This window comes from Squalius cephalus, assembly GCF_949319135.1.
Source record: "Squalius cephalus genome assembly, chromosome: 2".
Lineage (NCBI taxonomy): Eukaryota > Metazoa > Chordata > Actinopteri > Cypriniformes > Leuciscidae > Squalius > Squalius cephalus.
In genome coordinates, this window is record NC_137123.1 from 49329771 (window position 1) to 49353473 (window position 23703).

The 23703-nt window shown below is 37.0% G+C and overlaps 2 protein-coding genes across 4 annotated transcripts in view; both read left to right on the forward strand.

Moving 5' to 3' along the window:
* rapgef2a (Rap guanine nucleotide exchange factor 2a) overlaps positions 1–21956 on the forward strand; it is a 41592-nt gene extending 19636 nt beyond the window's left edge. The window contains exons 4-29 of one of the 3 annotated variants that reach the window (XM_079848423.1): positions 697–780; positions 863–938; positions 1024–1191; positions 1695–1712; positions 4988–5110; positions 5581–5758; positions 5878–6014; positions 6092–6250; positions 6477–6629; positions 7995–8159; positions 8255–8362; positions 8474–8677; positions 8767–8875; positions 8980–9223; positions 9421–9581; positions 11770–12010; positions 12103–12486; positions 13395–13606; positions 13710–13833; positions 15183–15206; positions 16496–16713; positions 17186–17314; positions 17434–17583; positions 18615–18774; positions 18889–19412; positions 20865–21956. In XM_079848423.1, coding sequence (XP_079704549.1) covers positions 697–780; positions 863–938; positions 1024–1191; positions 1695–1712; positions 4988–5110; positions 5581–5758; positions 5878–6014; positions 6092–6250; positions 6477–6629; positions 7995–8159; positions 8255–8362; positions 8474–8677; positions 8767–8875; positions 8980–9223; positions 9421–9581; positions 11770–12010; positions 12103–12486; positions 13395–13606; positions 13710–13833; positions 15183–15206; positions 16496–16713; positions 17186–17314; positions 17434–17583; positions 18615–18774; positions 18889–19412; positions 20865–20890 — 4279 coding nt within the window. In that variant the 3' untranslated portion in view covers positions 20891–21956. The remainder of the gene's footprint in view (positions 1–696; positions 781–862; positions 939–1023; positions 1192–1694; positions 1713–4987; positions 5111–5580; positions 5759–5877; positions 6015–6091; positions 6251–6476; positions 6630–7994; positions 8160–8254; positions 8363–8473; positions 8678–8766; positions 8876–8979; positions 9224–9420; positions 9582–11769; positions 12011–12102; positions 12487–13394; positions 13607–13709; positions 13834–15182; positions 15207–16495; positions 16714–17185; positions 17315–17433; positions 17584–18614; positions 18775–18888; positions 19413–20864) is intronic. The other 2 variants (XM_079848424.1, XM_079848425.1) reach the window with 2 other exon arrangements.
* Positions 21957–23314: 1358 nt separating this feature from the next.
* klhl2 (kelch-like family member 2) overlaps positions 23315–23703 on the forward strand; it is a 22758-nt gene continuing 22369 nt past the window's right edge. The window contains exon 1 of the mRNA XM_079864779.1: positions 23315–23658. Within this exon, the coding sequence (XP_079720905.1) occupies positions 23642–23658 (17 nt within the window). The 5' untranslated portion in view covers positions 23315–23641. The remainder of the gene's footprint in view (positions 23659–23703) is intronic.

Here is a 23703-nt window from a genome sequence, read left to right on the forward strand (position 1 = left end):
TGAACGCACAGCCAATCAAAGTATATATAAATAAATGCTGTAATGCTGTTATAAGATATTTGTTGTTTCTTGAGCACCAAATAATCATAATAGAAAGATTTCTGAAGGATCATGTGACACTGAAAACTGGAGAAATTGCTGCTAAAAATGTAGCTTTGCCAATTACAGGAATAAAGTGTTATTTTCTATTGGTATAATATTTCACAATGTTCTTGAACAATTAAATGCAGCCCTGGTGAGCATAAAATGGTTGCGTCGAAAACATAAAATCTTACTGATCTCAAACTTTTCAACGATAATATATATCCGGATCACAGTCCTTACGTATTTAAGCTAATGTCCTCTGTGTTGTTTGTAAAACAGTTTTTTTTATATTGTTCACTATTCACTATTGGAGACAGTGCAAGATGAGTTTGTTAAAAGTGGACAAGACCTCATGCGGATAGTAAAAAGTCTGGCTACGTGAGACTTGCAAACCACTGGTGCCTCTTTGCTCTGAGAACTACTGAATTGACCAAAAAACATTCACCCACATTTGCATGATTCATCACATTTGTTTCCTTTGCCCAACGTGGCATGTGTGTTGTTAGGTCACTGCTCCACCCGGAATATAATAGTAAGAATGGACTAAAAATAGATGTTGAGTTTTTGTGCGTATGTGTGTGTAATGTTGTCATATTTGTTTGTGTGTTATAGTCCTGATGACATTGGGACCTGCTGGTATATCCTCCTGTCTGGCTCTGTCTTTATTAAGGAGTCTATGTTTCTTCCCCGCAGCAGGTATGAGTGTTGGTTTGTGCCCCATTGGTTCCTCACTGTGTCTTATTCAGTGTTTTGTGTGACGTGTGCGGTTTCATTTCAGTTTTGGTAAGCGTTCTGCTGGTAGTTTACGTCGTGGTTGTGAGTGTATCGTCCTTGAGGCTTCAGAAATGATTGTGGTGAGTTATACAGTATATGTATGGGTGCAATAAGCCATGTATCAGTTAGATGGGGATACACTCATCCACTCTCTGTCTCTCTCAGGTGGACTACATGGACGACAACGATGAGTATTTTCAAAGACAAGTATCTCATCGACAGTCCAGGAGAAGATTCCGCAAGATAAACCAGCGTGGAGAACGACAGACTATAATTGATACGGTTGATAATTATCCAGTCAGCAAGCCCCCTCTGCCACCAGGATACCACTCGGTTCGTTCACACACATATATATACCACTTTAAATCTGCCCTTTTGATCAAATTATGAGTATATAAATAGTTGCAACTTCTAAGGTGTGGTCACATTAGCAAAATATTTTTTGCAATAGTCACTTTCACAGAAGTCACTTTCAAACTAAGCAGCTTTCTGTTGGTCAACGTGGCGAATTTGTGTGATCAGCTTGAACCCACTGCAGCTTGATCTGTTTGGGGAACTTTTTCACCCTCGAGCTAATTCCAGATCGTGTGAATTCCTATTGAAATGTCAGCAAATTACACAAATTGCCAAACAATGGTAAATGTGACTTCACCTTAACTCTTTATTTCACGTTATTTGGTTTCAAGTCGGTGTGTGCATCTTAACAAGTTGGAGCTTACTTGTATCACTCATCTTGAGTTATTCTTTAACATTTAAATATGTGAAGTCACTGTATTTTGTATTAAATTAACATGTGGAATGTGTATTAATGTGTTTTTAATTTTGTTTTGCTGCAGGAATGCTCAAAATCCCAGGTAACTTACCTTTTAGTACTAACAAATAATAATCTTTCACATGTTTATTAAATACTTTATCCTGTGAGCTTTATATGCAGAAATAACTTAAGTAAACCAATGATAGGTTGATTCCCTCAAAAGGTGTAAACACTTTGACACTGTGGCGCTTTTAATGTTATTCCAACATAGTTAAATTGGTGAAAGTTCTCAAATTTGAAAACCATATCATTCTCATTAATTTGATAGTAGCACAGAAAGTACACTGCAGTTTTCACGTGCATGCATGTTTAGAGACTAGTTAAGCTGAAAGTATACTTCCTGTGTAATCAGCACAGTCCGCTTATATCTGCACACACTTTTGGTGTGCCGCCCAATTTTTGTAATTGTTATTAGCATAGTCCGCTGATATGCGGCCATGCCTTTGGTGTGCATACTTTTGCATGTACAGGGCATGTGTGAGTGATTTGAGGACTCAAAAACAAAGGTCCATTAGGTATTGCACATCCGCTAATCCGCGCTCATGGTCAATGGAGTATACTTTGAAAGGCTTGCAAAAAAATTCATTATTTACCCAATATCTATGTGTGCTATGCTATTAGCAGCATACAAGCAGCAAACTCAATGAGTGGTGTCTTCCACGCACCTTACGTGAGGAGCACGTTTTGACCCTGTTTACACCTGTGATTGGATCTCTGAAAACGCATCTTAATACCAGGTGGAAACAGCCTTTGTCAGACAGTTACTGCCTATATAGAGTGTTACTCTATATAGAGTGCTGCATTAGAAGACAGCAGCATATGTAGACAACAAGACAGATCACTTGGTTTTGGAACAGAGCCATAGTCTTGGCTAGATTCTTAGCAAGTTTAATCGGGTAAAAGCATCCCTATCTTCTTTTCAATCACTCACAGTTTCTCCCCTGTGGCACTTTGAGCATTTAGTCTCTCTCTCTCTCTCTCTGCATTAGGTTTTTATTACTATCCTCTGTCTTATAATGGAACTGGTAATGATTGACAACAGGGGGTGGGCTCTTGACAGATATATGTGCCATCCTGATTGTTCAGTGAGCTGCCAGTCATTGCAGGGTTGACCCTGGTGACTGGTTTAGTGGGGCAGTGGGTGTCAACCATCCCCCACCCCCTCCCCTCCACTTAAACAATACCAGCCTCTCGATAATCCCATGATCTTGCGTTGGTGTGTGTGTGAATGGGACAGAGGGGCAGGGTCTGATGAAATTGTCCCTCTCTGCCAGAGTGCTGTCTGTTACTGTGGCGATGGGCAGATTTCAGTAGAGAGAGGGATGCTCTCTCTGAGAGTGCGCACTGGGGAGAAAAACATCAAGTAGGTGCAGTTAGAACAGTTAGTCAGATAATGTTTTAGACAGATAATGTTTTAGAGGTTAGTTTAAATGCACAGAGGATGGTTGGACATTTAGTATTGAAGGCTATGAGACAGATAGTTCTGTCTCATGGCTATGGAGTCAGGGGACAGGAGACCAGGACTGTGAGTATCTCTCTCACACGCAAACACGCTCTCAAAAGCCTAACAAAAAGCCTTTGGACAACAATTTTTTGCACATGCATGCTAAACTCAAGCATGTATTAGTTAATTCTTTAAATAAAAATACATATGCATGAATTCTTTGTTTAGCCTTGCTACATTTTCTGAAGCATTATTTATTGATTTTGATAGATGGACAAATTTTTGTCATTATCGGTATACAAGCAGAAATTTAATTTGAGTGAACAAACAGAGACCAAATATATTATGAATTGAACAGAATTATGAGTATTGAATTGAATGAGTTGGTCTGTTTTAGGTGTTGATGTTTATTTTGAATGAATAATTAAATTGAAATCTTCATATATTTTTTTTCTGGTTTTGTTGTGATATAATTTGAATGTGTATTTTTACATACTTTTTTAGATATGTTTTAGCAGCTGTTTTCATCCCATTATGTTTTAATACATCATTTTATATGTTATATACAATTGATTTGTTTGAGAGGTCACATTATTGAGTTTTTGAGTTGCGTGTATGTATTCTACATGTGATTTTTGTTATAGGGTCACTGTATGTAGGCCATCTGATCTAGGGCACCAGTACATGAACTTTACTGTAGTAAGCCTCAGGGTGTTTTACCGTAGGGTGTTGGGGAGGGGGGTGTCTGTGCATTAGCAAATATAATCATTTTGATTCATTATCTGATGAAAGCTTCAGTCATTATCCATACATTAGTCCACTACAAATGCCCTGAATTTAGAATCATTGGAGTTTTTTTGCTGTAGGTGTGTTTGTTTTTGTTGTGATTGAAAGGCCTGGAATAAGTCAATTAAATTATTTAAGGACCCATGCGCAAACACTAAAAAGTCATGAAAAACACTATAGTGAATATAATTATGTTTCTCTTAAATATTTTTTAAAAATTCGTTTCCAGTTATCATAAATGACTGATGTGTTCATGATTGGTTTGTGCCTCACTGCTTGCAATAATACTTCAGTGAGTGTTTATTTTCATCAACCAATGACTAAAATGAGTCACAGTAGATGGATTATTAGATGTTTAAAACGCTACCATTCACCTGAACTTGTTTGCGTGCGAGAACACATCATCTAAAGAGTAATTGTGCTGACAATCACGCAGGGGTTTTAAAATTAATCCTTGGGGGGAAAAACACTATATTTGCACAAATACTCACAAGCTTTTGTCAGGAAACAATTGCTGTGTTGTCTTTATGCATATACATGGTTAACATAACATTTGGAACAATGTCTTGCATGCAAAATATTAAAAAAAAAAAAATAAAATAAAAAAATTATATTATTAATAATAATTATATATATTAATTTTTTTTATTGTTGTTTGTTTGTTTTTTTGTTTAAAATATTTTGCATGCAAGACATTGTTCCAAATGTTATGTTAACCATGTATATATATACATATATATTATTTTATTTTTATTTTATTTTTTTTTCTAATTATTATACATGCAGTTTTAATCACATTATTTGAGATCTACATGGAATATTTGTACTTTTAATAATGTATTTGTCACTGGAGGACCAGTTACACAAACTTAAAAAAGCTAAAAGGTGTTGAAAAGAAATCCAGTCACAGGACCTGAAATATGAAATGTCACTTATATACATTTTAAGCTAAAATCTGTATTTTAAATGTATTTTATATAATAATAATAATGTTTTAAAACAATTTATTTATTCGTTATCAGTTTATCAGTTTTTTTTTATCATATTCGTTTTTTATTTTGTAACTGTATATGTTTCTCTTTTAGCTTCCTGCCGACTTCTCAAAGCTTCACCCCTCTGACAGTTGCCACTCCCATATGACTTCCAGCCAATCACGTTCCAGCATCGCTAGTGATTCGGGAAGTAGCAGCCTATCAGATATTTACCAGGTGATAAAAGACTCAGTTTCTATCCCTTTAGAAAGCAATCTCCTTACACACTCTACAACCGAAGCACATCCTGACAGATTTATTGTGAACATCTGGGACACACACTCACACGCATTTAAATCCTGTTCTGTAGAGTACCCTCCCCCTCCTCCTCTCTGGTCCATCTGTCACCTCTCCATAACCTATTCATGTCAGTCATCAAGTGTACTCACCTTTTGATCCACAGATCAGCATTACACATGCACACACAAACATCCACAGCATGCGCAAACACAGTCACCTCAAAGTGTCAACACATTTCTACCTGTACACACATGCACAAGCAAAGCATATTCATGCGTTTTGTTTATTTGGAAATATGGGTCACAAAGGGCAGAAAGCTGTTAAACCACAAATCAAATGTTTGTGAACATCGCTAGCTGAAAATTTGTGAAGAAACAAACAATTTGAGCTCACGGTTTCTTTTACAGGCCACTGAAAGTGAGTGTGGGGACATGGATCTGAGTGGGCTTCCTGAAACAGCGGTGGATTCAGACGAAGATGATGATGATGAAGACGTAGGGAGGGGAACGGACCCTCTTATGAGTCGAGATATTGTGAGAGACTGTCTGGAGAAAGATCCGATGGACCGTACAGATGATGACATTGGTAAACCTCTGTTGTTTGGGTTGTTCAGTGATGGAAATCCCCTATGCTACATTTTCACTTTCATTTTCATTTTCATTTTCACTTTCCATTTCATTTTCTTCTTCTCTTTCCGTAAACAGAGCAGTTGCTGGAGTTTGTGCAGCAGCTCCCTGCATTTGCCAGTCTGAGCGTTTCAGTGCGGAGGGAACTCTGTGCTGTCATGGTGTTTGCGGTCGTGGAACGGGCTGGAACCATCGTGCTCAACCACGGTGAAGAGGTGAGACTGGACCCATTGCAGCATTTTATCTCCTCATTTGTGTCCAGTTCATAACAGGCAAGTGTGTGTGTGTTTAGCTGGACTCTTGGTCAGTCATTCTGAATGGAGCAGTAGAGGTGATCTATCCGAATGGCCGCACTGAGAGTGTGTGTATGGGTGGAAGTTTTGGCGTCTCCCCTTCTTTGGAGAAACAACTGATGACTGGAGTCATGAGGACCAAAGTGGACGACTGTCAGGTAAGAGTGTCTACTAAAGTTGAATATCCAGCAGCTCATTAATGTCAATAAATTTAGTGTAGAAATGCATTTTTACTTAAATATTTCCTATTCAAGATGATTATCATCTATTAAGTAAAAGTCCTATTCAAGCTTTATTTTTAATGCAAATTTTCACCATAAAATGGTGATGCAAAAAAATCACCAGTTAACATTATTATTTGTCTGTGTGTGTGTGTCTGTGTAGTTTGTTTGTATTGCCCAACAGGACTACTGCTGCATTCTGAATCAGGTTGAGCAGAACACACAGCGAGTGGAGGAGGAAGGAGAAATCGTCATGGTGAAAGAACACCGAGAACTTGACCGGACGGGCACCCGCAAGGGACACATTGTTGTCAAGGTAAGCGTTTTTTTGGAAAAATCTGAATGACTTAAAAAAAAAAAAAAAAAAAAAAAAAAGGGTGCTCTACGTAGAAATCAGATTTCAGCTTTACAGTCTGGTCTAATTTAAAGCTGCAGTATGTAACTTTTTCTGTGTTCAACATAATATAATAAGCAAGTACATCATAAATCCATTTTCTAACCGTGTTTTTGTCTAATCCTGAATCACTACGGTACACCTGTAATAAGTGTTTTATATTCTGACTATTTTAGACTGGTTTGGGTCCTACCACTGCAGAGTAGCCCAGTAACTGTGTGACTCATCATAGATATAAACGGAGAGAAGTAGCTCCTGCTACAGTGTTCTTCCGTGAGACACATGCAGTTCTGTTTATTAACCACTAGAGCGCCAAAGTTACAGACTGCAGATTTAATCTCTGAGCTTTTATATTATGTGAATGGAAGTAGTGCAACATAGCTTTGAGAATTTAAAGATGTATAAAATGTATAGTTTTATTCACCAAGGATGCATTAAACTGATAAAAAGTGACAGTAAAGACTTTTATATTTAAAATAAATGCTGTTCTTTTTAACTTTCTATTTATCAAATAATCCTTAAAAAAATATACTGGTATCCAAGAAAATTAAACGGCACAACCATTTTCAACTGTGATGATAAGAAAGCACCAAATCTTGAGCTTGAAATCAGCAGGATCATGTGAGACTGAAAAGTGGAGTAATGGCTGCTGAAAATTCAACTTTGCCATCACAGAAATACATTTTGGTCACTCTTTAGATTAGGGTCCAATTCTCACCTTTAACTAGCTATTAACTACAATGTTTTCCTCAAACTCCTAATTACTGCTTATTAATAGTTAGTAAGGTAGTTGTTAAGTTTAGGTATTGGGTAGGATTAAAGGATGTAGAATATGGTCATGCAGAATAAGGCATTAATATGTTCTTTATAAGTACTAATAAACAGACAATATCCTAGTAATATGCATGCTAATAAGCAACTAGTTTATAGTGAGAATTGGACCCTAAACTAAAGTGTTGCCTACATTTTAAATACATTTTCAAATATATTACATTATAAAACAGTAAAGTTCATTTGTAATACTATTTCATAATATTACAGTTTTAATATAGTTTTATCAAATAAATGCAGCCTTGGTGAGCATAAGAGACTTTCAAAAACATACATTTTCACTGACCCCAGACATTTGATCAGTAGTGTATAGGGTTTATTTATTTTGTCAGACCATTTAACCAATTAATATCCGATTTAAAATGTGTTGTGTGTGTACTTTTACCAGAAAATATTTTAAAAGGGTGTTTTAAATGTGGTAATTTAAAAGAAAAAATTCTAATGTACGCATTTTAGGGTACTGCTGAGAGGCTCATGCAGCACTTAGTGGAGGATCATTCAGTCGTGGACCCCACATATATTGAAGACTTCCTGTTGACCTATCGTACCTTCTTGCCCAGTCCTCTGATTTTGGGACAGAGACTTCTGGACTGGTTTAATGACCCCAGTTTACGGGACAAGGTAGCGTGACTAAATCAACCTTTTCTAAAGAAACACGCACACATTAAGCTTCAGTGGGACTGAACTCACAGGTCTTCACTCTCTCTTCTACTCAGGTAACCCGAGTTGTATTGTTATGGGTTAACAATCACTTTAGTGACTTTGAAGGAGACCCTGATATGACCAATTTTTTGGAGGAGTTCCAGAGCGATCTGGAAAAAGAGGTGTGTACAGCATGCAAGCATTGCTCATAAGTATCTCAATAGTCTATATTTTAATGAATCATTATCACATTATCAGACAAGCATTCTTATTAACTGTATTTATCTGAGCAGAAAATGACAGGACAGTTGCGGCTACTCAACATAGCTTGTGCTGCTAAAGCCAAACCCAGAGTGATTACTATAACAAGAACCGCTCGAGAGATGCCCCTCCCCTTCACACTTATTGGAGGAGCTGAACGTGGGACGCGCCTCTTTATCAGTAGCGTAGAAGTCGGCAGCAAAGCAGAGGAGGCGGGGCTTAAACGTGGAGACCAGGTAACATCTTTCAAACCTCAGCGTGATGCAACAAGACACTGAAGAATTTTCTTTAACACTTTTTTTTTTTTTTATATACCCATGTGCAGATATTAGAGGTGAACGGTCAGACGTTTGAGAATGTGCAGTTGTCCAAAGCCACTGAAATTCTCAAGAACAACATACAGCTCTGTATGAGTGTCAAAACCAACCTCCTGGGTGAGATTCCCTCCAGGATACATCCTCAACACACACAGACTGCTGAATTCAACATCTCAGTTTTTTTTTCTTTTCTTATCTTTATTCATTTTCACTCTTTTCAGTCTTCAAGGAGTTGGTGGCCAGGGTGGCAGAGGAAAGGAAAAACGGCGTTCCTCATCTTCCAAAGATTGGTGACGGAAAGAAAAATATCCGTTATTCTATACCTGAACTTGGGGCTGGATCTGATGTAATAGGTCAAGAAAAGGTCAGCAAGAAGGTCAAAGCACATACAGTGGGCGGTCGAAACAAACTGATGAAGATTCTAGACAAGACGCGCATGAGCATCCTACCTCAGAAACCTTACAGGTATACAAGCGCACACTCTTCTTCTCACACTATTGCTGACTTTAAAGTCCTCAAAGAGTACAAATCTTGCCATATTTCATTAATGGGATTTTAAGCAATATTTCACATCAACCCCTTGTGGTTTATGTGGTAAATTCTGATAGATGAATGTTAATTTTTACTAAGTCATGCTGAGTCATTATGCCTTTGTTGTGTAGTGACCTCGGGTTAGGGCAGACTCAGGATGACAGCATTGTGGGATTACGGCAGAACAAACAGGCTCCGGCCACTATGCCAGGCAGCGGAAATCTCTCATCCAGTAACCCTGACTTGGCCCAAGGCCAACAACGCATTATCGACTACAGTTCACAGCCACCAGGTAAATGGATACAGAATACTCAGATGAATAATTAAAAATTAGTGTGCACAAGATGATAATGTAATAAAATTATAAAATGCAATTGTAGTAAATAGTTATATATTATTATAATTGTTCATTATAATTATATTATTATTAGATCATAAATAAATAATTTAAATATATATTATTTATTTGGTCTGTCAAAAATAATGCATTAAGGATGCGATGATGATCCACATGTAGGCCTATCCTATGATCAGCCGCGCTAACCTCCGCGGGCTTCTCTTTGTGGAGACCCACAGGACGCTTGCACTTTTCAAGCTCCGCTGCCTGTTTTTGATCCTGTCAGTTGTCGCGATGTCTATGTTTACATGGACACTTTTTATTTCAATTTCAAAAATTCTTTTTGTGTTCCTGCTTTACTTTTGTTATATCTGTGCGATTTACTAATGATCCCGCTACCTTCTCCTTGCTCACAGCATCTGGATTCACTCGTGAGTATTTGTGCACTACTGCGGTTCTGCTCGTCCTTTAGACACCTGACGTGTATGGTTCCACTCGTCTCCTCTAGATAACTGTTCTTCTTCATAGAAACCTGTCTCACGTAATTGCCTGTCTATCTCTCTCTCAAAATCTGTTGTACAGTTTTCTCTAGTTGACTGTCTTTTCTTCTCTCTGGTATGCTGATCTTTTTATCCCTTTATAGTAATCGTTCTTTTACAGATATGATTTAGTTTTGTAAACTTGAGTCAGTGGCAAGTTTTTCACGCTGATGGCATCACCATGGGTAATCTGTCACTTGTGGATAAAAACAGACTTAGAGGAAGTTCATGTTTTCTTGAAAGTAAAAAATGTGTGTAACAGCACTGTTGCTATGTTTTTGCTAATATACTGTGTTTTTCCGGTCATCTGGCAAGCCTGACTCACGCTCTAGGTTAAATTAAATGTGCCTTAAGGCTGTGGAACTATATCCACACTTTATTACATTGTCTCTGGTTTATTTCAGTGTCCTGTCTGTGTAGACACGTACACTTTGTGCCATCTGAAAAACTTGCCACTGGGCCAAGTCCAGTAGTTAAGTTACCATTTATTTTCTTTTTTAAAACTTTAATTGATACACCACTCTTACCGATTTGTGTCTTTTTCTGTAGCTGCTGTTTATGTTTAGCATTGTCTTGCAGTATTTCTGAATAAAGTAAGCATAGATTACATTTTCAATTAGGCACTTCAAGTTCTGAAGTAATTCAAGAAAATTGTAAAAAACAAAAAAAAAACAATATAATTTAATGATACAAACGTTTTTTATATATATTAGTAGATCTAATTAGCTGCATTTAGATCAATTTTTTATTACTTACATTTTACCAACTTACATTAACAAAGGTACACTACATATCTCTATGTGGTTGAGTCTAGTGGTTTGAGGTAAACCAATGGTTGTCTGTGATCACCACACCACAGCAGATCTTACTAGATCACTCAAAATCAAAGTGGTCATCAAAACCACTGATTGTAAGAGTAAAGTCCTACAAGAAGTATCACAGAAAAAAAAAATGTTGTAAGCATGCATGTAGCATTTCTGACACCTTGTTTACAGACATGCACACTTGTAAATGACATAAACCTAAAATATCCTGCAAAAACGAATACGCTAAAGGACTGGTATTACCTTTTCTATTTTAAAATTGACGTTACTGAAGAACATGTACTTTTGACAGCTCTTCTTAGCATTTCTGACACCTTGTTTACAGACATGCACACTTGTAAATGACATAAACCTAAAATATCCTGCAAAAACGAATACGCTAAAGGACTGGTATTACCTTTTCTATTTTAAAATTGACGTTACTGAAGAACATGTACTTTTGACAGCTCTTCTTTGTCGCCTCTACTTTGCTCTACAAGATGCTGTACAGCTTATATGTTTGTACATCTTTTATTTTCATTAGTGCCAAGATGCCTCATCTGACTTCTGCTTGATCTGGATCTCCAGTTAACCTTTTTGTCTTTGTTGTTAGGGTTCCTATCATCTCTTTTCACTTGAATGTTATATCTACCTCGTCCATTTAGCTAATATAGTTCTAGAAGTTGCATGTAATCTGTGCTATGCGGGAATGTTTGAAACTTCGTTCTGGTTGAGGTTTGCATTCACTTTATAAACCTATATACGTTTATTTTATGCTTTGTTAAACTTTTTCATTCGCAGAATTGCAAGACCAGGTGCTGCGTGTTTTCAAGGCAGACCAACAAAGTCGTTTCTTGCTGATCAATAGGGACACCACAGCGAGAGAAGCAGCCAATCAGGCAATGCGAGAGTTTGGCTTGACCACAAGTCCCGAGGCCTATTCACTTTGTGAGGTGTCAGTCACACAGGAGGGCGTTATCAAACAGAGGCGGCTTCCTGATCAACTCTCTAAACTGGCTGACAGGATACAGCTGAGTGCTAGGTTTGGTCTTAAGCTGAATTTGAGAATTCGAATGGACTACTTAGTGATTTATTTTAATATGTGATGGCTGTTTTTTGCTGCTTCCTTGTCAGGTACTATCTGAAGAACAACACTGAGACGGAGACACTGTGTTCAGATGTGGAAGCTCAGGAGATGCAGCGAGAATCTGTGGTCCCTCTGCTGTCCTTAAGCTCCATGGAGATAGCCAATCAGCTGTCAGCACGCAACTATCTGCTCTTCTCCAGCATTGAACCGACGGATTACATAAGTGACCTCTTCAAGCTCCACCCACAAGATCCTCCCACCAACTTGCGCAACTTTGAGTATCTTGTGAACCAGGAGACTTTCTGGGTCGCCACAGAGATTGTACAGGAAACCAACCAAGCCAAAAGAGTGAAGATCATCAAGCACTTTATAAAGATTGCTCTTCACTGCCGTGACTGCAAGAACTTCAACTCCATGTTTGCCATCATCAGGTAGACTTGATTTCTAGGAAATGATCATTATCAAACGAGCACTTTAGTTTGTGTCTATTAGTGTTGTCATGATACCGTGATTAGGTTTCATGGTATGATACCAAGTAGTATCATCATGATGCAGTCATGTTTGGATGCATCGTGTTGCTGGGGCTGTAGTTTACATTCCCAGGTTAGTTTACATAGTAACACTTTACAACAAGGTCTCATTTGTTAACATTAGTTAATGTAACATAACTAACAATGAGCAATACATTTGTTACAGTATTTATTAATCTGTTAAAGTTAGTTAATAAAAATACAACTGTTCATTGTTTGTTCATTTTAGTTCACAGTGCATTAACTAATGTTATACAACTTTTGATTTTAATAATGTATTTGTAAATGTTGAAATTAACATTAATACATTTTGTAGAAGCATTGTTCATTCTAGATCATTTTAATTAATGTTAACTAATGAAACCTTATTGTAAAGTGTTACCGTTTACATAATAATATTATTAATAATAATAAATGTTAAAATATGATTATTATATAAAATACGTTATATAAATATAAATTATTATAAACAATATTATATTTATTATACTAAATTATTATTATTATTATTATTATTATTATATACTATTACTTAATCTTATCTATAATTTTCACAGAAAATTAAAGGAAAACCAGCACTGCCAAAACGTTTAATTTAATCCATTAAATTTTCTGCAATAAAATATAACTGATTCAACATAGAACGGGATCTGTTTAAATTTGCCATTCCATGCTTCTTGCCATATAAACATGTCAGTGTGCTTTTGTTTCTTGCAAAAATGTGTCAAGTTTGTTGATGTTAATGCTGGTAATAGTCTGTCTCCTCTCCATTATACAATCTCTAAAGTGTGTCTGTGTGTATTTTGCAGTGGGTTCAATCTAGCACCTGTCTCTCGGTTGCGATCTACGTGGGAACGATTGCCTGGAAAATACGAGAAGCTTTTGGCAGAATTACAGGATGTTTTCGACCCTTCTCGCAACATGGCCAAATACCGCAACCTCCTCAACAAACACAATCTGCAGCCGCCAGTCATCCCTCTGTTTCCTGTCATTAAGAAAGACCTCACCTTCCTCCATGAGGGTAACTTGTGTTTTTCTGTTTCTGTTGCCTAAAAATTGAGTTTGGTTTAAAAAAAAAATTTTAATTAAAAATCTTTGAACCTGTGTCAAACATGTGCTTATAGGCAACAACTCTAAGGTGGATGGTCTGGTGAATTTTGAGAAGTTGAGGATGATTGCACGAGAGATCCGACACGTTGTTCGAATGGCTTCCATCACTATGGACCCTGCATTGCTTTTTAAGACTAGGTACACCCACTCACAAAGTGCACAATTATTTCATATGATATTTTTGCGATGATATTTCATACACACAAACACATGACATCAATTAAACCTTAGGATAAAAACATAATTACACAGACACTCTAGCTCTTTTTCAAAACTTACTGAGCTGCATTGCTACCTGCACAGGAAATGGAACTTCATCAGTGGCCGATTTAAAAATAATCTGTTTTTTTATTAAACTGAAATATTATTGTCCAGTTTTTAAATACGAGTTCCTGTCAGCATTGTGGGTTTGCTGTCTACATGAAACATTCATGTTTTAGGGCAGTGTAATTAAGATACCTACTTATGATGCCTCAAAATTATGGATGCTCCGATCGATCATCCTCAGATCGGTATCGGCTGATAACCACATTCTGTGACTCGATCGGTAATCACTAAATTTGGCCGGTACATCTTTATTTGCACCAGGTTGTCTTGATTTAAACGAGCCCACACAATATAACAAAATGTGTAAAAAATATTCACGGAGTTACGTGACATGCTGCTTGGCTAAAGCTATAGGACTTCCGGGATGTGATCATATTGCATTCATGACGCAGTTTTCCAACTTCATTTGAAAGTTCAACCAATGAACCCAACTGGATCTTGGGTATGGTAGGCAGGGACAATGTGCAGAGAGGTTTTCCCAGCAGTGTTGTAACATAAGGTCCAAGTGTCCAAACATCATCAAAATCTATTTGCTCCAAAATTTTACCAAATGAGACCATGTACCTGATGATACCTTGTTTGTAGAGTTATAAGCCATTACTTTTAAATATGCCACTTACATGGTGTAAGGCAGGGGTGTCAAACTCAGTTCCTGGAGGGCCACAACCCTGCAGAGTTTAGCTTCAACCCTAATTAAACACACCTGATCCAGCTAATCAAGGTCTTCAGGATTACTAGAAACTTCCAGGCAGGTGTTTTTGGAGCTGGTTGGAGATAAACTCTGCAGGACAGTGGCCCTCCAGGACTGGAGTTTGACACATGTGGTGTAAGGGGTTAACAGTGACACTCAACTGAGAGCTTATATATCACTTATGTAAAGCTTGATTGATTGGGATTGGTATCGGCCGATCATGATGACAAGAAATCGGTAGTCGTATCGACATGGGCAGCTCACTAGGTATTGAACACAGTGGGGCATATATCCATTGCTGATAGATTGTGCTGGCAGTCATTTGTGTGCTTGGTGTCTTACTGGACTTCTTGTTTTTTGGGCCTTTGCTCTATGGGCTTCACTGTCTAAGCACTAGTGTCTTTTTGTCTCCTTTTTCTTGATCTCTTAATTTTCTTGTTCTTCGGCTCTTCACTGGTCTGTGTTTTAGGAAGAAAAAGTGGAGGAGTCTTGGGTAAGTGGGACTGGTACCGTCTTTCTCTTTGTTTCCTTCACCTTTTCTGTTAACTGTCATTGTTTTTGCTGTGTTGTGTACTAAACCACACTAACATTTCTTTGAATAGCCTAGCTTTAGTTGCACTGTGTTTGTAAAATCTCATATGCTAATTTTCATTCTCTGGAAGGGCATGGATTTTTCTTATCAATGTTTTCCTACCATAATTTATATGGTTGTATAAATGTATGTCTGCTAATTGAGTTGGAGTGGGCATTAAGTAATACTGAAGTCGAGTACTAAAATGTTTTTTGTTTTGTTCAGTAATGTTGTACAATCAATACTAGATTAAATGCTTTACTTTTAAAACCAATATGCATTAATGAAAACATCAAGATATAAAAACAATCATAAAAAAATATTTGCACTCACCTGCGGCTTGCGTAGAAAATGCGTGTCTCTCTGTTTATATAAAAAGACTACTAAAGGAGGTATTAAAAATAAATCAGAAGATAAATATCTTAGCCTTTTAGAGGTAGCAGGGACAATGAAATACCATTCTATCATGCATTTTCATTATGAATTCAAAATAACATTTGGTGGTACTTAACCGTTAGTAGAGTTGTATTCAGTAGGAAAAAATGTCATTGGTGCCAATGTTATTTAACTAGTATTTATATACTAACACAGTTTTTATTAATATTTGGAATTAGCTTTTTTTATTTTCATTTTTCTTTTTAAATTTTAGTTACATTTTTTAGTATGTTTTATGTGCTTTTGTCTATTACAGTTTAGGTTTTATTTATTTGTTTCAGTTTTAGTTTTTAATTTCCAGTTTATTACCAATTTTAGTGCTTCAACTTAAAATAATTTCATTTAGATGCCAATGCCAAGTTTTCATTTAATATTAGATTTTATTTTATTTCAGCTTTTTCAGTTATTAAACTTTTTTTTGTTGTTGTTAATTTTAGTTATCGATAATAACCCTGTTGCCTTAGGCAAGTAAGTGCGAAAGCATGTAAATTTGTGAGTAATTTGATTGGTATTATTTTACTAGTTGACTGGTTAGTTGAAGTATGAGTACTTGACTAGTTGATTACTCATGCTCATCCCTACTTCTAGACATGTAAATATTTTATTAACCTGTAGCATCTAAATTCTCTTCTTTGTGCATGTTAAAAAGGGCCATATTAATTTCCCAGCATGATTCTCTGGCTGATTGATCTAGTTGTCTTGCTAACTTCCTCTGTTAGTTTGTGTTGACCTGTTGTCGTTAACATCCATTGTGTCTTTTGTTCTTATGTGTTTAGGTCTCTAAGCCAGGTGAGCAGCTCTTCTCTCTCTGACATCGGAACGATGGGCGGGAAGAGGAAAGGGAGGCGCAGCTCTTTTCTCAGTGCTAAGAAACTCTACGAGGTGGAGATGATGAGCAGACGTGTGCGGCAGTATCTGGACACGCAGTCACATGAGAGCAATGAAGACACGCTCCATGAACTCTCCATGCAATGTGAGCCCGCCAACAGCTCGAGTGAGTTGGCACGCACCTTTTAAAGAACACGATAACACTGACTTCCTGATTTCATTGAGTATTATGAATGGTTAAGATAAAAATAATTGATTATTGCTAGTTGTGCGTTAGATCAGTAGATTACTTTATAGTGCCTATCTCTCATGCATGTATTTTTGCATTGATCGGCTCAGTTTATTAAGTCATGCATGAATAATTTTCTTTTATGTTCTCAAATGTCCTTGAATACCATAATGTGACACAATAACATAGTAATGAAATTGACTATTCTTAGAGAAAAAATTGTTATATGATTGACCTGCAATTGAAAAACCACATAAAGGTTTTTTTTTTGTTTTTGTTTTTTGCATAATAAATTTATATCTGAGACTTAATTTTGTTCTGTTTGATAAAAAAATAATTAAAACATTTATACATTTCATTTTTATATAATGGGCCGGCTAAACTTGTTTGTGTGTACTTGTGGTTTCAGTACTGAAGAACTCAGGTGAGAGGAGGCGATTGGATGCCTCTCCTGTCGGTCAGAGAAGCACCACTCCGCAGCAAACAAATGGAAGTCATGGTCCCAAGAAATCACTTGACAAAGAGTTGCCACCATTTGGTAAGACCTTTCTCTGTTGTACCTATACAAATGAGCTGAGTTCTGGTATTATTGGAGCGCCCTCTGCTGGTGACTTGTAAGTCTTGTTTGCATTGAGATGGCGTTTTTTGTGTCTGTAGGTGCCCAGTCTCCTCAGTCTCTCCATAAGATTTTGTCTCTGTCAGAAAAGGGGAGGGACAGACAACGAAAACCACCTGAGGACAGCCAATCAAATGCTTCCTCTCTACTCTCCTCTCCACATACCTCACCGTACAATACACCTAGAAAAGGTATGTAGTTATGTGTATTGATTCAATTCAATAAAGCACTGCTGGCATATTGACAAGATTGCATTAGGCAGTTGTTTCAGATTTTTTGGCTGCGCATCCATGATGCGAATCTCCCGTTTCACCACATCCCAAAGTTGCTCTTCTGCATACCTCAGTTTTATCAGGTAGTTATTTGAGTTACTGTCAGCTTGTACCAGTATGGCGATTCTCCTCTGGCATCAACAAGGCATTTTCGCCCACAGAACTGCCGCTCACTGGATATTTTCTCTTTCTCGCACCATTCTCTGTAAACCCTAGGGATGGTTGTGAATGAAAATCCCAGTAGATCAGCAGTTTCTGAAATACTTAGACCAGCCTGTCTGGCACCAGCAACCATGCCACAATCAAAGTCACTTAAATCACCTTTCTATCCCATTCTGATGCTCAGATTGAACTTCAGCAGATGATCTTGACTTTTTGCCATGTGATTGGCTGATTAGATATTTGTATTAACAAGCAGTTGAACAGGTGTACCTAATAAAGTGCCCGGTGAGAGTGTGTTACTGGCCAAACGTTTGGAAACATAACTATTTTAAATGTTTTTGAAAGATGTCTCTTATGCTCTTGAAGCCTGCCTTTTATTTGATCAAAAATACAGGAATAAAACAGAAATATTGTGAAATATTATTACAATTTAAAATAATGGCTTTTTATTTTATTATACTTTAAAATATAATGTATTTCTGTGATGCAAAGCTGAATTTTCATCAGCCATTACACCTGTCTTCATCATGACATTATGTAGATAAAGATAATGTAAGAAGTGATGGTTAACTTAAGAAATAAATATTTTTTTATTAATCCAAGAAATTAACCCCTGTTCATATGTTTAATAGATAAAAAAAAATCACCTTTTGGTTTGAAAAGCAATTACTTATAAATTGAAACAGTTCAAGATCAACCCAACCCAAAGATTCACACCTCTAAAGCGTGAGATATTCTCTGATTTATTTATTGTTGTTTGCTTATTTATGCATGTGTTTTTCTCATAGCCCCACAGTTAGTGGTGAGTGAAACATCAGATCAGTTGAGTCTGTTAAGCTCCTCCTCCTCTGATCTCATCATGGTTGATGACCACACACATGCTCAACCCCATACACTTGCACACCCACTCAACTCGCGTAAAGCAGAGCCTGACCAAATAAGCCTGGGGTAAGAGGTTTACACACAATTACCCCAAAAGTTAAATTTTTTTTTTCTTTTTTTTTTCTGGATGTCAATTGGTCTAGTAACTTTTTAAAGTCTTTCTGTATTTCTGTCTCTCAGGTCCTACTCCTTGACTCAGGATCAGTGTGACCGTGCGTCGTTGGATGCAGCAGACAGTGGCCGTGGCAGCTGGACGTCCTGCTCCAGTGGTTCCCATGACAACATCCAGAGCATTCCACAGCGTGTGGGTTATTATGACAACCGCAGCTGGGAGACGCTGTCAGAAGGGATGGGGCGTAGTCACGTGACCACACCTACCGGTTACTGGGGTGATGAATTGGAAGGCGACACCGGAACGATAAAAAGAAGAGGTGGAAAAGATGAGACTCCAAATGCAAACAAGAATACTGCGAGTCGGAGGGAGGGACGTTTTAGAGAGCCGCCGCCCACACCACCTGGTTATACTGCTCTGTCATTGGCTGAGGCAGACAGCCACAGTCATGCTCATGGGCGACGCCCGCCAGACTACACAGCCGCTCTGCAGAGGTCTCGATTCCTTAAAAGGTCATGTGATCCTCCTCCAGTGCACCCATCGAGTAGATTACCAGCATACTGCCAGTCACCACGACGACCACAACCGGATGGTGAGTATTTGATTATGGAGTAATCACTACAAAAATATCAGCAAAAACATTTAATAGGAAGACCAGAACTAACTGTTAAAACCTGCTAGACCATAGACATTGATTTGGACATTTATTTCTTGGATAATTTTTTAACTTTAAAATTAAATAACAGCCAAAAAAGAAATGTGTAGCTTAACCCTTAAAGACAGAGACAGCCGTCCTTGGCTAAAAATAACTATTGTACTTTTAACAACTTTTGAAGCGCTAATCCAATCTGTATGCTTTAAAAAGTCTCGTAAAGATTCTCGGCTTTTCAGAGGTATCACATTTGTCTCAGTTGGACATTCTGAGGCTCCGTAGTGAACGTGATTACAACATCAAGTTTTAAACAGCATTGATTCGTCAAAGAAACCCATGCGTTTTTTTTTCCTCTGAGCCAAACAGGAACTATTGTTGATGCTTAGTCCCAGCCCCTTCCCCAGATTGGTTGAGACTGTCATCTACTCGACCAGTAAACATAGGTTTTGGTATTTTGAACCACCAGTTAGCATGTTTCTTTGGAAATTTAAAGGAACACAAAGTGAAAGTAGTTATGTGCATGCATGAGAACAAACACAAAATTAACAGATTTGCATGAGTACTCTGACAAAGCGTAAATTTGGCATAACACAAACCAATAACGCATATAAAACAAGCAGTACACATCGGATGAGGCATTGAAATTTAATGTTTTCAAATGAGTCTCTACACAGTGTCCCGGTGGATTCGATTCTGACGGAGATAACTGCCGCAGCCAAGAGAACCATTTAGTTTATGTAAATACTTCTTATAGAGTTTGTGAAAATCCATTGCACTTTGTATTTTATTTATTTTTTTAACAAGACAATTCTCAGTTGTTTTCACTACTTGCTGCAGTATTTGCATTTGTTCATGTTCAGATTGAATTTTATATCCAGAGTGTGTGTGTATATGTATAATGTAAACTTTCTTAAGAAAAAAATACAAACTTCAGGAGGTTCTTCAGGGAGTTCACTAAAAAAGAAAAAGATTTTGCTGCCGTTTTTCTTAATTCTGGTAAATTCATCCATTCTCAGACAAAATGTAAAATTGTGGCTTTAAATGAGCTAGATCTTCTGTTTAAAATGATATATGGCACTTGATGCTGACTACTAGAATGGTTCAAGTCAGGTGTTTCAAAAATGTTCTAGGACTTTAATGGTTAACAGTTACACAGCAAAAAAATTTGCATAGAAAATAAATAAAAAATTCTCATTCATAATATGATTTTATTGTTGTCGTCTGATACACGCTCTTAAAAAGCAGTTATGCCATATTGGTAATTGTACATTTAAATGTGAAAATCATGTTTTGGTCATGAAGCACAATATGTCAGCCTGTTATTTTTTTTTCTATTTTTAAATATTTGGATATTATAATTCAATCTCTCTTTTTTGTTTTTTCTCTCTACAGAAAATGAGCAAATATCTGCAGTGTAATAAGGGCCCCTTATAATATCTCTACCCCCAGTGTTTCACAACCTTGGCCCTGGATTGAAATATAGCAAAGCATTTAGGACCTTAATGGAGATCACTGTGAAAGAAGAAAGGAGCAGAGAAAATGTTGGCACTTTTAACATAAGTTCTGCAAAACAAAGACAAGAATGAACAAACCGATTGTTGTGTAATAAAATGAAGAACGTAGTCTTGTTTTAAGTACAGAATGATGAGAGGTGTTGCACATAATGCAATCTCAGTGTTACAAAACCATGGAAACCAGTATTATGCCATTTCATCTGAAGTTTTAATCTGCCATGTTACTTTAGATTGTAACGTGTTACAGAAACTGTGTGTGTGTGTGTGTGTGTGTGTGTGTGTGTGTGTGAGAGAGAGAGAGAGAGAGAGAGAGTTCAAATCAACCACAGGAGATGTAGCTCTCTTCGGACACTTGAAGACAGAAAGAAAAGACTGAGCAGCTGCCTCTCACAGACCTCAATATCAGTGTTTAATGTTACTCACGAGTATATGATCATTTTAAACATGCCTTTTCGCATTTGATCGTGACCCTAAAAACTTTCCAAATGTGCCCACAAGATTCTGTTTGAAAAGATTTTAATGTTTTGTATTTTTATTTAATTTTATCTGTCGGTGTCATTGTTTCTGGCTGTCAAAGTGTATGGCACAAATCATGAATTGTTGCACAAATTTTCAGAAGCAAGAGATAGTAGTCAAGAAAATATAAATTATAGTTGTTGCTTAGATGTTAGTTGGTCATGATATGGTCAGTAAATAGTTACAATATATTTTATATAGAATGTCATGATTTCAAATGTATCGCTTTTAGCTCCTTGTGTTTCTACCCAGCCAAATCTATAAGAATCACATGTATTTCTACGTCTTTTACAAAGACATCTGGCAAAGTCTGTAACTACTTTTGTATTTTTAATACAACTACTGTAAATATTGGTTATATTTTGTTAAAGATTTCAGAGACCTATTCTGTTTATTGGACACAATTCAGCTACAAATGACTGAAGGAAAATAAACACTGTAGCAATGAAATCTCATGTCTCGTTTCTCTACTTTAATCATTTTAATGTTGTGTACAAAGCATCTCGGAGAAGAAGAAATGGCAAAAAATGTTGACACTATTTTGACAAACATGATGCCCCGCCCAAAACTCATGCCATTGGCTGAGAGCCGCCTCTGTGTTTTCTGATTGGCTAACACGTGTGGTCTGTGGTCAGATTCTTCTCTGCTGTTTACAGAGCCCAGGGTTGTATTTCATTGATACCTGTCAGATAGTGGGGGCATTTTATGCATAATATTTGTGAGGTTGTCACAAAAGAACAACATTAAGATTTAACTCTTATCTTGCCCTTGTGCAACAAGTGGAATGTTTAATTCTCAAGACTTTAAGGTATGTCCATATACTAAAATTAATGTTCAAAAATACTGAGAAATACTGACTGGAGTAAAGTGTGTCAACTAGTTACACTAGACTTCATTCATAATATAAAAATCATTAAAATCATTTTATGAAAGTGTGATGTTAAAGGGTGGGGCACTGATATTGACTAAGACAAGTAAATATTTTTATTATGAAAGCATTTCTCTATTTTGACGTTATATATCTTATATACATATTAAGCAGCACAACGGTTTTCAGCATTGCTAATAATAAGAAATGTTTTAAAGCACCAAATTAGCGTATTAGAATGATTTCTGAAGGATCATGTGACACTGAAGACTGGAGTAATGACCGTTGTGCTGCTTAATATTTTTGTGGAAACTGTGATATTTTTTCAGGATTCTTTGATGAATAGAAAGTTCAAAAGAACAGCATTTATTTGGAATGGAAAACTTTTGTAATATTATAAATCTCACTACTGTCACATTTGATCGATTTAATGTCCTTGCTGAATGAAAGTATTAGTTTCTCATATAAAAACCTCACTGACCACAACATTTTGAACAGTATTGTAAAAAACAAAACAAATATATTAATATAATATAACGTCAAAATAGAGAAACGTTTTCATAATAATAAAAACATTTACTTACTGAAAATTCAACTTTAGCATCACAGGAATTGCACTTTCAAATATATTAAAATTAGAAAATTGTTGTTTTTATAATATTTTACAATAGTACAGTTTTACTGTATTTTGTTGAGCCTTGTTCGGCATTGTTGAGCATAATGGCTTCTTTCAAAACATTAAAAATCTTGAATTTTGGAACATTGGTGTACGTATATTAATGTTATGACATTTTATATGAATTTTAACCACATAAAATAATTAGGAACACGATGCCATTACTCGGACTCAAAACAATAATGGTCTCAGAGATATTAGACATTCTCTGTTATTACCAAACGCACATTGAGGTCTTCCAGCAATAGGCGCCGCTGTGGGGCCGCTCGTGCTTTTTGTGTTTCGCCGAAGGAGAGTGTCATTCTTTCCTTCACTCTTGTTTTTGTATGTGAGATATAGCGTCTCAGTCTCTGGATGTGTCCTGTCTTCACCCACACAACGGACCTGTCTGCCTCTCATTATCCGGACACGTCAGTCACACTGACACCGTTTCTGAGGCCGATTTTCATTTGCGTTTGCGGAGCTGGACCCGCACACCGGGACTCAGTCCAGCCCGGTTCGGCTCGGTTCTGTGAACGGGACACGGCGGGGGTTTAAACGACAGAGCCCGAACAGAGATGGAGAGACGCAGACAGATGTGAACAGAACCAGCGCTATGGAGATACATCCACTGTAAGTGCTGTGTGTGTGAGTGAGTGTGTGTGAGAGACAGACAGA